The sequence below is a fragment of the Saccopteryx leptura genome, chromosome 4 (assembly GCF_036850995.1).
Source record: "Saccopteryx leptura isolate mSacLep1 chromosome 4, mSacLep1_pri_phased_curated, whole genome shotgun sequence".
NCBI classification, from domain to species: domain Eukaryota; kingdom Metazoa; phylum Chordata; class Mammalia; order Chiroptera; family Emballonuridae; genus Saccopteryx; species Saccopteryx leptura.
The window spans coordinates 223188464-223202890 of record NC_089506.1 but is presented as its reverse complement, the minus strand read 5'-3'; the positions used below and the strand labels follow the sequence as shown (position 1 = coordinate 223202890).

General features: G+C 49.7%; 1 protein-coding gene across 1 annotated transcript in view; it reads left to right on the top strand.

The window, feature by feature from the left end:
• The first annotated feature begins 3776 nt into the window (after positions 1-3776).
• Positions 3777-14427, top strand: part of LOC136404365 (phospholipid-transporting ATPase ABCA3-like) — an 87299-nt gene continuing 76648 nt past the window's right edge. Inside the window, exons 1-5 of the mRNA XM_066383683.1 lie at positions 3777-3899; positions 7055-7126; positions 7535-7799; positions 12027-12154; positions 14112-14259. Of these exons, the coding sequence (XP_066239780.1) occupies positions 7067-7126; positions 7535-7799; positions 12027-12154; positions 14112-14259 (601 nt within the window). The 5' untranslated portion in view covers positions 3777-3899; positions 7055-7066. The remainder of the gene's footprint in view (positions 3900-7054; positions 7127-7534; positions 7800-12026; positions 12155-14111; positions 14260-14427) is intronic.

Genomic DNA, 14427 nt, shown 5'->3' with positions numbered 1-14427 from the left:
CAGCCAATTCCCCACACCTCTGTCCCCCCAAAATCTAAACTCCAAAAACCCTGTTGGTTTTTTGGTCCCCAACAGGCACATATTTCAGTGGAATGCCACGGGGCGCACCTGGAAATCTTCTAGGGTGCACCAGTGTAACCTGGCCCACACTTTGAGAACCACTGCATTAATCCAGGGGCAGATACAGAAGAAGAAGGTATTTCAAGCCAGGTGAAGCCCGGGAGGTGGAAGGCATGTTGTGTAGTCCTTGGCCACCATCCTTTGTCAGACAAAGTTGCGCAGGAACTACAAGCCCGCAGAGCTCAGCTTGCCCCTGCCCCTGGCAGCTGTCTGCTAGCCCAGGAGGTAACCCAGGGAGAAGGGGAATAGTTGCACTTTCCTGGAAGCTGTCTGCTAGCCCAGGAGGTAACCTAGGGAGAAGGGGAATAGTTGTACTTTCCTGGAGTGCATTTTCCACCAACCGTGAGTGAGAGTTCCTTTAGCTCCACGGCTCGGTGACACTTGGTGGTGTCAGCGTCACCGTTCTGGATTTTGGTCATTCTGACAGGTGTGTCATCATATCTCACTGTTTTAATTTGCACGTCCCGGTGACACACGATGTAGAGCATCTTTTCACATGCTTCTGTGCCGTCTGTCCGTCTTCTTCAGTGAGATCTGTCCAAGTCTTTGCCCGTGTCTTCATCGGGTTGTTTGTTAACTTCCTGTCGAGTTTTAAGAGCTGTCTGTATGTTTTGGGTACCGGTCCTTTATCAGATGTGTCCTTTACAATGATTCTCTCGTGGTCTGTGGCTTGTCTCCCTAGTTCCTGAAGACTGTCCTTTGCAGAGCGAGAGTTGTCATGTTAATAAGGTCTAGCGTTTGGCGTTGCATCTAAAAGGTCATTGCCACACCCAAGTGTATCTACATTTTCTCCTACCCTACCTTCTAGGAGTTTTGTAGTCTTACATTCTACGTTTAGATCTGTGGTCGACTGAGTTCATTTTTCCGAAGGGGGTGAGGTTTGTAACTAGGTTCATTTTTTTTTTTTTTTTTTTTGGCATATGAGTAGGTTCCAAGGCTGTCCAAGATCAGTGCTCTCATGCTCTCTGGGTATGTGGGGCTAAGCTGTTGGTTTGGCTCCCTGCCCTCACGTGACTGTCAGGCTCCACAGATGCCTGGGTTCACTTCCAGGCACCCCGGTCAGGCAAAGCGGAGGCGATCCCCAGCACTTCCTCGGGGCTTTGAGTTTATTGCTCTAGCTAGTGGGCCTGTAGAATGTTTTCCACACAGGTGCAGCTCAGAAAGAAGTGCCCCCCCCTGAACTCCCAGGCCAGATGTGGCCACCAGCTCAGCTTTGCAAATGGACAGAGCCCCTGGCTGGGACCTCTGCTCCAAGGCCACAGCAAGGAATAACGGGGTCTTCCGGGGTCTGCGTGCTGGTTGCTTCTCCATCTCTGTGTGATCCCCCCGGGGGTGAAGCCCCACAGACTCCTCCAGTGATCCCTGTGAGGTGACGTTAGCATTTCAGAAGGCTCAGGTTTCATCCATCAGGCAAGTGAGCGGACAGCTTTTATGTGCTTGAAAGACCGTCCTCAATAACCGCTACAAACTGCTACGTGGCCGTGAAAAAGAGGGAAATCTTACCTTTTGTGACAGCACGGATGGGCCTGGAGATTATTATGCTAAGTGAAATAAGCCAGGCAGAGAAAGACAAATATCATATGACCTCACTTATAAGTGGAATCTAATGAACAAAGTGAACTGAGGAACGGAATAGAGACAGAGGTGGGGTCATGGGGAACAGAGGGACAGCAGTCAGAGGGAAGGGGGATGAGGGGATGGGATCAGAGAAGGTGCAGGGATTAGCGAAATTATATATATGTAACACAGAGATACAGGTAACAGGACAGCAAAGCCTAGGGGGTGGGAGTTAACGGGAGGGGGGCAAAGGGGGTGTAAAAGGGATACAGGATTGGGGGTTGGGGAGTTATATTCAGTGGAACACGAATCCATGTAAACACAATAAATTAAAATTTTCAACTGTAACAGGGCTTAGCTAAGGCTGAGGGAAATTACCCAAGGAATTGGTGGGGATGTTGATTTTTTTATTTTTATTTTTTGTATTTTTCTGAGTTGGAAGCGAGGAGGCAGTCAGACAGACTCCCGCATGCACCTGACCGGGGGCGATGCTCTGCCCATCTGGGGCGTTGCTCTGTTGCAACCAGAGCCATTCTAGCGCCTGAGGCAGAGGCCATGGAGCCATCCTCAGTGCCCGGGCCAACTTTGCTCCAGTGGAGCCTTGGCTGCAGGAGGGGAAGAGAGAGACAGAGAGGAAGGAGAGGGGGAGGGGTGGAGAAGCAGATAGGCGCTTCTCCTGTGTGCCCTGGCCGGGAATCAAACCCGGGACTCCTGCACGCCAGGCCGACGCTCTACCACTGAGCCAACCGGCCAGGGCCAGGGATGTTGACTGACCCGAGGCCGGCTTGCTTCACACGGGCCAGCCAGCAGGAGCGACCTCAGGGTGCAGGCGGTCTGGACTTCAAACAGAACGCACTTGCCTGGAGTGGTTTGCCAGCTGCCGCCAGCCAGGGGCACCTGCGTGAGTCAGTGCTGTAATGTCAGTGCCGGGGCCAGACAGGTCCACACTGGATTCCGACAGAGGGCAGAGGAACTGCGGAGCCAGAAAGCGGTGGGCCATTCCCGTCTATTAGAGGCTCCCAGCGGACGGGCAGACAGGCAAGAGAAAACCTCTTCTTTTCACGGCAACAGGTGCACAAACAGCAAAACAGCCCCTTGCGGCGGTGGCAGTCCGCCATTCGCAACGCATAGCCTCACACAGACTATTCACACCGTGGGTGCTCACGCGCTCATCGGGCCAAGTACAAGCCAGCAAGCCTCACAGCTGTTTTTCCAGCAATGGGGAGGCCACACTTAATGGAGGTGCGGGTGTGAGTGCAGCGAACTAGCCCCACAGTGGCTGCAAGAAGAATCTAAAATACCTCGAGCCGCAGTGGAAGCCCTGGTCCCTGGGCGGTCCTTCAGCACCCTCTTGTGACAAGGCCTGGACCTGCCCTTGGAGAGCCCAGTGCCTGGTGCCCAGAGGCCATCACTAGATACCAGGATAGCAGGATCGTAACTCGAAACCTGTGACTCTAACTCTTGGCTGCACTAGAGGTGGGTGCGGTGGCATCGTCCAAAGGACCACTGCTGGATTTGGGGAGTAGGAGGGAGGTTTGCAGGTGAACCAACTGAGCGGCTGGCGGATCTGGGACTACGCAGGTGGGAGCGTCCACGAGCGAGCGAGCGGGGCGGTCACGGGTGGAGGTCGCACGGGAATGGGGTGGGGCTTGAGGGAGGGGAGCGATGCGCCGGGAATGACGGGTCGCGGGGGCTGAGCGCTTTCAGCCGCGTGGAACTTAGGAGGCCAGGGAGAAGGGGTTGTCCGACGCCGTGCCTGCGCCCCTGAAAGTTCCCAACGGAGCCCAGGCTGGCCACGGAATCGCAACTGCCCTGCTCCCTGCGACTGCGCCTGCGGAAGGGACCACGACGCGGGGCGCAGCGGAGAGCCACGGGGGGGGGGGGAGTGCCGCGACTCCACGGGGTCTGGAGAGGGGGCGGCCTGCGTGCTGCGGCGCGGGCGCGTGCGGGGCGCGGAGGACGCGTGCCACGTGGAGAAGATGTGTGGCACATGGGAAGGACGTGTGCGGGGTGCGGAGGGGCGCGTGTTGTGCGGGGAGGGGCGCTTGCCGTGAACGGAGTGGAGCAGAGGACGCGTACTGGGAGGGGGCGCGCGTGGGGCGCTTCTGCCGTGTTCCCGCGAGACCGAAGCGGCCCTGCGCTCCCTGCGGTTGGGGGGAGGCGTTGGGCGGAGGCGCGCGCCCTCGGGCTGCTGAAGCGGTGGTGGCTGCGAGGCCTGAGCGGTGAGTGTCCCGACCTCCGCCCTTGGTGTCCCCCGCCCCTCCTGAGTGCCCTGCCTGGACGGCCGCTCCTCGGACTCTCCAGAGGAAGAAGCGCCCCCACCCCACGCACACAGACACCCCGCGCACAGCCCTGAGAGTACGAGCCTCTCCTTCGCTCCACGCTCCGTGGAGGCTCGCCGGCGTCTTATGTTGTTGGCTGTGCAGTGTTTGGAAGTGGGGGCCTTGGAAGAAAAGCTTTGCTTCTAGTGCTGACTGGCCGGCCCGTTAGTTGCTCTGTGAGTGTACCAGTCAGCTGGGGCTGCCATAGCAGAAAGTAAAAAACTGGGCGTAGAAACAGGAAACTTTCTCACCGCACCGCAGGCTGGAAGCCCGGGATCAGGGCTCCATGCAGCTCTGGTGTCTGCGGGGGACTGGGTCCCAGGCTCACAGAGGGCTGCTGGCTGTGCGCGTTTCTCGGAGGACTGGGTCCCAGGCTCACAGAGGGCTGCTGGCTGTGCGCGCTTCTCGGCACTAATCCCATTGTTGGTGGCTCCACCCTCATGACCGGATAACCTCCCAGACACCCCCCACCTCCAGATGCCATCACGTGTTGTTTAGGATTTTACATGTAAATTTGAGGGGGTGGGACAGGCCCTGGCTGGTTGGCTCAGTGGATAGACCATCAGTCAAATGTGTGGATGTCCTGGGTTCAATTCCCAGTTCGGACACACAGGGAAGCCGCCATTGCTTCTCTTCCCCTCTCTCTCCCCCTTCTCTCTCTCTCTCTCTCTCTCTCTCTCTCTCCCCCCTCCTCCCACAGCCAGTGGCTCGTGGGTCCAGGCGTTGGCCTCGGGTGCTGAGGATAGCTCCATGGAGCGTGTCAGCCTCAGGCTCTAAGGTTAGCTTGGTTGATTTCAGCATCGGCCCCAGATAGGGGTGTTGGGAGAATTCTGATAAGGGTGCATGTGGAGTGTGTCTCACCATCTCCCTTCCTCTCACTTAAAAAAAAAAAATGGGTAGGGGAGACACAGACATCCAGTTTATTTCAATGGCAACTTGGTTGATTTCACCAAGCCTCATTTTCTTCATCTGTAAGAAAAAGGATACTACTTGTACCTGTCTGAGAGGGTGATAGCAATTGTCAGGATATAGTAAATGCTCAGTAAACGGCTGAAAGGGATGTGGGAGTTAAGTGGCTCGATTTATCTTAGCTCTCCTCTGTCGAAGCAAAAATTGCACCGGAGATAAACACGCAAGGTAGACTTCCTGCAAGATTATTGGAATAGGGACGGGGGGGTGGGGGGCAGAGCACAGTCTGAGCCTCGCTTTATGGAACAGAGGCTGGGAGACTTCTCTTAGGTTCGGGTGAGATCGTGGAAACATGCTGGAGGCTCATAAGGAAGGAGGTTTGCAACAGAACACATTGAGTGATTTCCTGTATTTGCAAATGTTTTCTCTGAGATTAGGTATCTGTACTGGCTGTTTGGTGCTGATTGAAGCTGGCTCATAACCTCCCACAGAAACCGGGAATGGGAGAACTATTTTCCTCTTTTACTAAGTGAGAGGCGGAGAGGCAGAGAGACAGATTCCCACATGCGCCCCAACAGGGATCCATCCAGTATGCCCCAGACGGGACCTGGAGATGCTCTGCCCACCCGAGGCCGCTGCTCCATTGCTCAGCAACTGAGCTATTTTAGTGTCTGAAGTGAGGCCATGGAGCTATCCTCAGTGCCCAGGACAACTTTGCTCGAGCCATTAAAGCCATGGCTGCAGGAGGGAGAAAGAGAGAGAGAGAAGGGGGAAGGGGGAGGGGGAGGAGTGGAGAAGCAGATGGGCGCTTCTCCTGAGTGCCCTGATCAGAAATCGAACCCGGGGCACCCACATGCCAAGCCAACATTATACCGCTGAGCCAACTGCCCAGGGCCTTATTTTCCTTGATGATTTACCTTTCAAAGGATGACTTTCTGGTTTGTGAAAGACATTTTTGGGTTGTAAGACAGGAAAGAGTTTTGGATTTGTGTTTTGTTGTTTTTTTTTCCAAAAAACAGTTACGTATATTTTAAAGAGACCAAGAAAGAATGTATAATTGCAGGCTTTCTAAAGAAAATGCTTTAAGAACGGGGAGGTCAGGACCTGGAGCTGGAAAGAGCCTGTTCTGCAGTTGAGTAAGCTCAGGGGAGCTCAGGGGAGTGTTAGCTCCCGTCCTCGTCACTTTGTTTGTATGCCAGGTTTGATCCCAGGTGGTTAATAAGCCTCCCATGTACACCGTGAGGGGAGGGTTTTATCTGTTCATCATTGTACACCCACACTCAGCACGGCACACTGTAGATCAGGGGTCTCAAACTCGCGGCCCGCCGAACAATTTTGTGCGGCCCGCAGACTAATCCACGAAGTTCAAAATATTTTGGATAAAATTAAGTAAGCCTAGGGGCCTACTTGTATTTTTCATTTCTCTAGCATCCTAGCTAGATATTAGCTTAGTTAACAGCAGTTGTGATGCGAACTACAGTTTCTGGTCGTTTTGTGACACTGAGTAAACTGCATGTACGATTGTGCTTGTACTGATTTTTTTTGTTTTCAACTGCAGTGAGAAAAGTGTTGTGTAACAGTTGCCTTTTGTAGACCTAGTGCGGCCCGCCGAACGACTGTGATCTTGCTCTGTGGCCCACATGCTGAGTTGAGTTTGAGACCCCTGCTGTAGATAGTCGAAAATTATTCATTAAATATAAGATGACTCTGTTCCCGTTAGCAGTGTGGTTAATGTAGTTATTTCCAATCTATTTAGAGTGGCATGTTGGGCTTACAGGTCCGATGTGATTTTTATGTATTATTCCTTTTGCTGACGGTGATGATTTATTTTTGTGTTTTTTTAATCGTCTCTGAATTAGCATTTTGATAAAAATGGGGAACTTGACCCGCATACTTGTGTCAGGAACTCGCTGATTATTGTCTGTGCCTGAAGTTTTGTCCGTATCGGCTCAACAGATTTTGAATAAATTAAAAATGCTTATCGATAAAGAACGTCTCAAAATTTTCGAATGCTGTTTTGTTTCTTGTTGTTGCTGCCCTTTAAGACTGACGGGACATGAAGCGTTTCAAAGCGAAGTCATCGTCTAAAATTTATGTTTTGTTAGAGAATCTTAATTTTTAAAAACACCCTTTACTTTCCTCCGTAGAGTTGGAGAAGCATGGATTGGTCAGGATTGAAGAAATTTATGGTTCTTATTTGGAAGAATTTTATTTTAAAGGTAAGTTGAGATCTTTATAGGATCTTTCCAACATCTAAGAGACTAACAGGAAAATTCTGACAGCCCAGTCACTGTATGTCAACTCGTGTCAACTCGCATGGTTGTATTTTTCTTAGTTCTGGAGCTGGGGTTAGCTCTTCCGCCTAACGAGAGTCCTCATAAACTAGTAGCAGAATAATTGATAGAAAGGAGAAAAAAATATATATATGTATATAAAAAAATTTATATTTATATAGTCCAGGAAACTGCTGCTAGTATTGAACTGGTTTTTTTGTCTTTATTTTAGTATTTGGGGGGAGTATTTATATCTTCTTTTATGAAGTACCTGTTATTATCAAATTATTAGCCATTTGCAAAGTTCATATACTCTTAGGATAATTAACCATCTTTTTTTTTTTCACCTCCTAGAGACGGCAGCTGGTTGCTATCATTGTGGAGATCATCCTAACATTACTCTTTACCGGCCTACTTTTGTTAACACGCAAGCACATGATCATAAAGAAGAGGGGGCCTCACACGTACCCCCGTCAGCCTGTGGATGAGTTGCCTGGGTTCCTCCCGGCCGCCGTCCCTTCCTCCGGCCCTTGGGAACTGGCGTTCGTGCCCTCCGGAAGTGATGCGGCGAAGGACGTCGTTGAAATGGTGAAGAAGGATTTACACTACGATTTTAAAGGTTACCTATTAAGATTTTCTGAAACAAACAAACAAAAATGCTTTAATAAATCGTTGAGTGAAGACACACTTAACAACCTTTTCCCCTGGGCAGCATCTTCCACATAAAATATTGTAGATCAGGGGTCCCCAAACTACGGCCCGCGGGTCGCATGAGGCCCCCTGAGGCCATTTATCCGGCACCTCTTTCATTGGTGGTCAGTGAGAGGAGCACAGTGCTCCCGGAGCACTGTATGTGGCGGCGCCGCAAAGCGTGGCATCACTCACAGACGGTACTACTTCCGGTGACGCGGGTGGCACGCGTCACGGCTCCGGAAGTGCGTCATATCACTTGTTACGGCTAGCAGTGACAAATATGGAACCGGACATTGACCATCTCATTAGCCAAAAGCAGGCCCATAGTTCCCATTGAAATACTGGTCAGTTTGTTCATTTAAATTTACTTGTTCTTTATTTTAAATATTGTATTTGTTCCCGTTTTGTTTTGTTTTTTTACTTTAAAATAAGATATGTGCAGTGTGCATAGGGATTTGTTCATAGTTTTTTTTTATAGTCCGGCCCTCCAACGGTCTGAGGGACAGTGAACTGGCCCCCTGTGTAAAAAGTTTGGGGACCCCTGTTGTAGGGTATCCTGATAATCAGGTCGTAACCTCTTAAGGACTACATGAGGGGCTCTGTTCAACCTGAAAGTTCAGTACACACACACACAAATATTTTCTCCTAGATTCCAAAGAATATAGCTGTATTTTACAATGAGCTGATTAGTTTACATTATCTTAGGTTATTATCCAGTTCTGTGATACTGTCTTCCTAATTTCTGGTTGATCTTGGAGACCTGTCTGCCCTTCCGTATTTGTGGCAATGTTATTCACAACTAGCCAAGATATGGATAAAAAAAACAAAGTGTCTTATCAAACAGATCAATGCGTAGAGAAAATGTGATTAGTTAGGCATAAAAAAAAAAAAAAAAGAGGAAATCCTGCCATTTCTTGACAATATTCTGAGCCTGGAGGGCATTATGCTAAATGAAATAAGTCAGACACAGAATGACAGGTGATCTCACTTACATGTGAATCTTAAAATGTGGAACTCACGTAAGCCTAGAAGGGAAAGGTGGTTGCCAGGGCAGGAGAAAAATAAGGAGATGTTGGTCCAAGGATACAAACTTGCACTTCTGAGATACATAGACTCAGGGTCTGATGTACCACATGGTGACTGTAGTTACTCACACTGTGTGTATCTATGAAAAAAGCTGAGAGAGTAGGTCTTAGAGACTGAATGCTCCTTCCACTCACACACACACAGAAGGTACCGTATTTCCCCATGTATAACACGCACCTTCATTTGGGGGCCCGAAATTTGAAAAAAAAAAAAAAAAAGTATTACATAAAGTTATTGAACTCAAGTTTTATTTATCATAAAATTCATACAACTTCTCATCACGGTCAGAACTCCCCTCCACGAGCTTGTTCTCCTCTGTGTCTGACGACGAGTCCCTGTCTTCAACCAGGAGTGCAAAAACGTGCATGAAAATGCTGGAAATGCAAGCAAAAAAAATCTACAACCACTGGCTAAGACGCACCCAGTTTTTAGACTCCAGATTTTTCCCCCCAAAAATGTGCATTTTATCCATGGGGACATATGGTAACTGTGAGGTGATAGATATGTGATTAACTTGATTCTGAAAATAATTTACTGTTACATCTGTATGTTAAAATGTGACGTCATTTACCTTCAGAATCATGTTAGGGGAAATGAAGGCACAGTTGTCCTTTGCCCAGATTCATTGGGTTATCCTTGACCCCACACCCCAGCCCCAGTGTCGGAGGCATTAAGGTGCCCAGGTTGGTGCTAAAATCCTGGGCACGGCGTGAGTTACCAGCATTAGCAAGGAAGCCAGAGACAGCCCGGTCGGTGCTCCTGGGTCCTGCCGTGTTCCGTGAAGCTGATGGCGGGCTCGCTAGGGAAGAGCGTTGCCCGCTCAGTGTAAGCTGGTCGTGTGGCATCGCGTCTGAAGCTGGGAGAGGTCCGAGTCCTGGAACGATGGGAGTCATCGTTCTGGTCCGTGCTGCTTGTGTGAACCTTGGGGACTGATTTACATTGCTGACTGCAGGGTCGGTTTTGAGGCTTGAGAACAGAAAGCCGTGTGGGGTGCTTTTTTCTTCTCCTCGTGGCTCCTTCAAGAAACACATCCTGGCGACATACTAGCTTCTAAGGCCGCCCGCTGGCCCGGGAACACAACCATCAGTGTCATCTCTGGAGTCTATAGCCTCATCCTTGTTTTCCTCTGCCTTTGTTTATAATAACAACTCTTATTTTTTATGCAAATATTATGCAAGTGTCCAACCACCCCACTGACCTCAATGCAGATAGTTTAGAAGACAAAAATCCAAATGTGTTCACCAGTTTTCCATATGTACAGAAAGGGCTTAGCTAGGGTGTGATTGATTCTTTGAAGAGGGGTGTGTGTGTGTGTGTGTGTTTGCGGAAATGAATGGAGGGAAAGAGGTGAAGGAACTGACTCTGATCGTAGTTTTTGCAAGATTCACAGTGATACCTGGGAACCTTACATGAAAAAGTGTGACAGAGTTGAGAAGAGTGACCGTTCTCAATATAAACTTTGGGAGCATGAGATAGTACCTCTAGTGAAGATGTTGATGTTCTCACAAGCTAGACCATCAGCAGCGGTGATCACAGGATTCTTACGGAAGATTGAGAATCAGATCGTGGGAATTGACTAGAGGAGGGGTTGTGCAATTGAGCCCCTGAAATCTCAGTAATAAGAATGTGTGGGCCTTGGCTGATTGGCTCCATGGTAGAGCGTGAGCCCCTTGTGTGGATGTCCTGGGTTCAGTTCCAGTCAGGGCACACAGGAGAAGTGACCATCTGCTTCTCCATCCCTCCCCTCCCCTGCACTCTCTGTCTCTCTTCCCGTCCCACAGCCGTGGCTCGATTGTTTCGAGCACATTGGCCCCAGGCACTGAGAATGGCTCTGTGGAGCCTCTGCCTCAGGTGCTAAAAATAGCTCTGTTGCAAGCATGACCCCAGACGGGTCACTGGGTGGATCCCGGTGGTCGGGGTGCATGCAGGAGTCTGTCCCTCTCTCTCTCTCTCTCTCTCTCTCTCTCTCTTCCTCTCACTTGGAAAAGTTCCTCTCACGGAACTTCGCCAGGCTGTTGAAGGCTTTGTTATCTTATTCACATCAAAACCATGTCTACAGGCTCCTACTGGCAAAATCTGAGAGAATTTAAGGACAAAACAGATGTTTACTCCTCAGAAAATGTTTAGCTTATGTAAACTTACATACAGATATTTAAATGACTAGATATTTTGTCCTAAGACAGGGGTCGGGAACCTTTCTGGCTGAGAGAGCCATAAACGCCACATATTTTAAAATGTAATTCCGTGAGAGCCATACAATGACCTGTGTACGTTAGGCATTATCCAATAAAAATCTGGTGTTGTCCCGGAGGACAGCGGTGATTGGCTCCAGCCACCTGCAACCATGAACAGGAGCAGTAGGAAGTGAATGGATTGTAATACATGAGAATGTTTTATATTTTTAATGTTATTATATTTTTTATCAAAGATGTGTCAGTGAGCCAGATGCAGCCATCAAAAGAGCCACATCTGGCTTGCGAGCCATAGGTTCCCGACCCCTGTCTTAGGACTACAAGTGGCGCCACATTAAACAAATCTTTAATTAGGTTAAATTTAACGTAGGCTGAATTCATTGATGGTTCACCTCAAATGTTGAAACAGAATTGCCTCAAATATTAAAACTATAAAGTGGTTTTATCCCTCAGCTTCTGAGTATTTTTTTTTTTTTTAATTTAGATATTAAGAGATTCACATGGTCTAGGACTTTGAATAGATCAGTTAGATTTTGTTCTCATTTCTCTTCAAAGTGGAAATTTCAAAAGACAGTGTGACGCCTCCCTCTCCCTCAGCCTTCCTGCCACTGCTGTTATTATGACGAGTCATTACATTCGAAGCTGGTGATAAAACTTTTAAAACCGCTAAAAAAAAAAAAAATAGTTCTCTACGCGCTTTAAACAGCCATCGGTTTGTTATGTGACTGTGTCAGCGGCTGGGTTTTGAAATGTGTCATTTTTGAAAGCCTTTCATCTGTGTTAGGGAGCTTTTCCCGTTTTAAAGAGCGGAAGGGCCGTCAGAGGTTTAGCCGTGAGGCGGTCGACTCACGCCTTGGCTGTGGCTCTCTCCGCAGTGGTCGGCTTTGCCTCAGAACGAGAGTTTGAAAATTACGTGAAACGAGGCAGGAACTCCCGTCGAGTGTTCGTCGCTTTCGTTTTTGACCATGAGTTCGAAAGTAGCCACGATCCCCTGCCGCTGAAGGTAAGCACGCTTTAGGGAGAGACCTCCCAGCCGTCCTGTTTTTTTTAAGTTTCCGGGATTGAATGACGTGAAGGTGTCATTATTCTGTTGGATAAGCGGGGAGACCTGTCACCGACCCAAGGCCGTATCCCGCTTGTGCGTCACAGAACAAGGACGTAACTCCACATCTAACTCACGTCAGTGCCCTGTGCGTGTATGTATGTGCCCAGGCGTCGTGCTGATGGGCAGGGAACTGAATTCACCGGCAACCAGGCCTTCTACTGATAAGGCAGAACCGTGGGAGGCTTTGACACCAAGGACATTGCCCTTGCTGCTTTGCTGCTGTATCTGGTGTGGACCCTCGTCTCTAACTCCGCACATGGTGGCGGAACAGGTGCACATCTCCTAGGTCGAGAGACCTGATGTGATAAAAGTAGAGGCCCCGGCCCTGGCCAGTTGGCTCAGTGGTAGAGTGACAGCCCGGTGTTGTGGAAGTCCTGGGTTTGATTCCCGGCCAGGGCACATAGGAGAAGCGCCCATCTGTTTCTCCACCCTTCCCTCTCTCCTTTCTCTCTGTCTCTCTCTTCCCCTCCCACAGCCAAGGCTCCATTGGAGCAAAGTTGGCCCGGGTGCTGAGAATGGCTACATGGCCTCTGCCTCAGGCGCTAAGAAGAGCTTGGTTGCTGAGCAATGGAGCAATGCCCCAGATGGGCAGAGCATCGCCCCCTGGTGGGCATGCCGGGTGGATCCCAGTCGAGTGCGTGCGGGAGTGTTTCTCTGCCTCCCTGCTTCTCACTTCAGAAAAATACAAACAAACAAACAAACAAAAAAAGCAGAGACTCCTTCACTGGCATGGAACACAGCCAGAAAATGTCTCTCTTTCTTTTGAACAGATCTCATTGTTTCTAAGTCTAAATCGAGAAAATAGTGCTAAGGCTTAGCCAGGATGAATTAGAGTTAGGACGTATGCAGACAGTGAAGAGGATCCTGATAACAGCTCCCCCGCCCCCCCCCCCAGACGGAAAGGCAAGGGTAGTGCTTTGAACTTAGGGTCTCTGGTGTTGAGGGAAAGAACCCAAGTATGCATGGAACCAGACGTCCTCATTTAAAATACAGAAGGTTGTCAATGGAATAAAAAAAATGTAAAAGCCTGACCAGGCGGTGGCGCAGAGGATAGAGCATCAGCCTAGGATGCTGAGGACCCGGGTTCAAAACCCGAGGTCGCCAGCTTGAGCGTGGGCTCATAGACATGGCCCCGTTGTCGCTGGCTTGAGCCCAAGGTCGCTGGCTTGAGCAAGGGGTCACTCAGTCTGCTGTAGCCCCCGCAGGTCAAGGCACATTATGAGAAGGCACTCAATGAGCAACTGAGGTGCCGCAACAAAGAATTGACGCTTCCCATCTCTCTCCCTGTCTGTCTGTTCCTACCTGTCCCTCTTTCTGTCTGTGTCTCACGCGCACACACACACACACACACACACACATACTACTGAGGCCCATCACAATCTCCATTCCCCAGAGTTCATATTCTCTTTCATTTCATAATTAAATTTTGCGACACGCCACGCTTACATTTTAATACGTCCCTCTTCTGTCCTCAGGTTGGACTCTTTCTCGTGTTAACAATCCCTGTTCGGAGACCCCCTCGTAGAACCCTTACCTGACAGCATGGGCAGAGGAATATAGAACCCTTACCTGACACACATGGGCAGAGGAATTAGTACCATCTCCGGGTAGAGTTTCATCTGAGTGCGCCCGACAGCTGTCTAATTAGGGGAAGATGCACCGACAGCCCGTAGTGACCTTACCACCAGGCCGCTCTCCCTTCCTGATGGACGGACCCACCCCGGGGGCTGCTTGTCCGTGGGCGGGCCGTACGGTCACCTGCTGGCCACTGTCACTGCAACTCTCTTCTGTTTCACGTTCCTGCTTAATTGTCTCTTTGCTTATAGATCCTGTGTGCTCTGATTGTTCCTTGCAGGTAAAATATTACCTGCGTTTTAGTGGTTTTCAGAGGAACCTGTATGTGGATTCCATTCGCCCGGAAGGCTGGGAAACAGCTGTTCTCTTTCCGACAACTCCGTCCCTTGGACCCCGACAGGAGCTTGACCCCGATGGGGGCAGCCCTGGTAAGCAGGTCCTCAGCCACACTTACTAGTCAGCCTCGTCTTACCGTAAGAGCCATTATGTATGCATACTTACATGTCTTCAACTTTTTTTTTTTTTTTTGTATTTTTCTGAAGCTAGAAACGGGGAGAGACAGTCAGACAGACTCTCGCATGCGCCCGACCGGGATC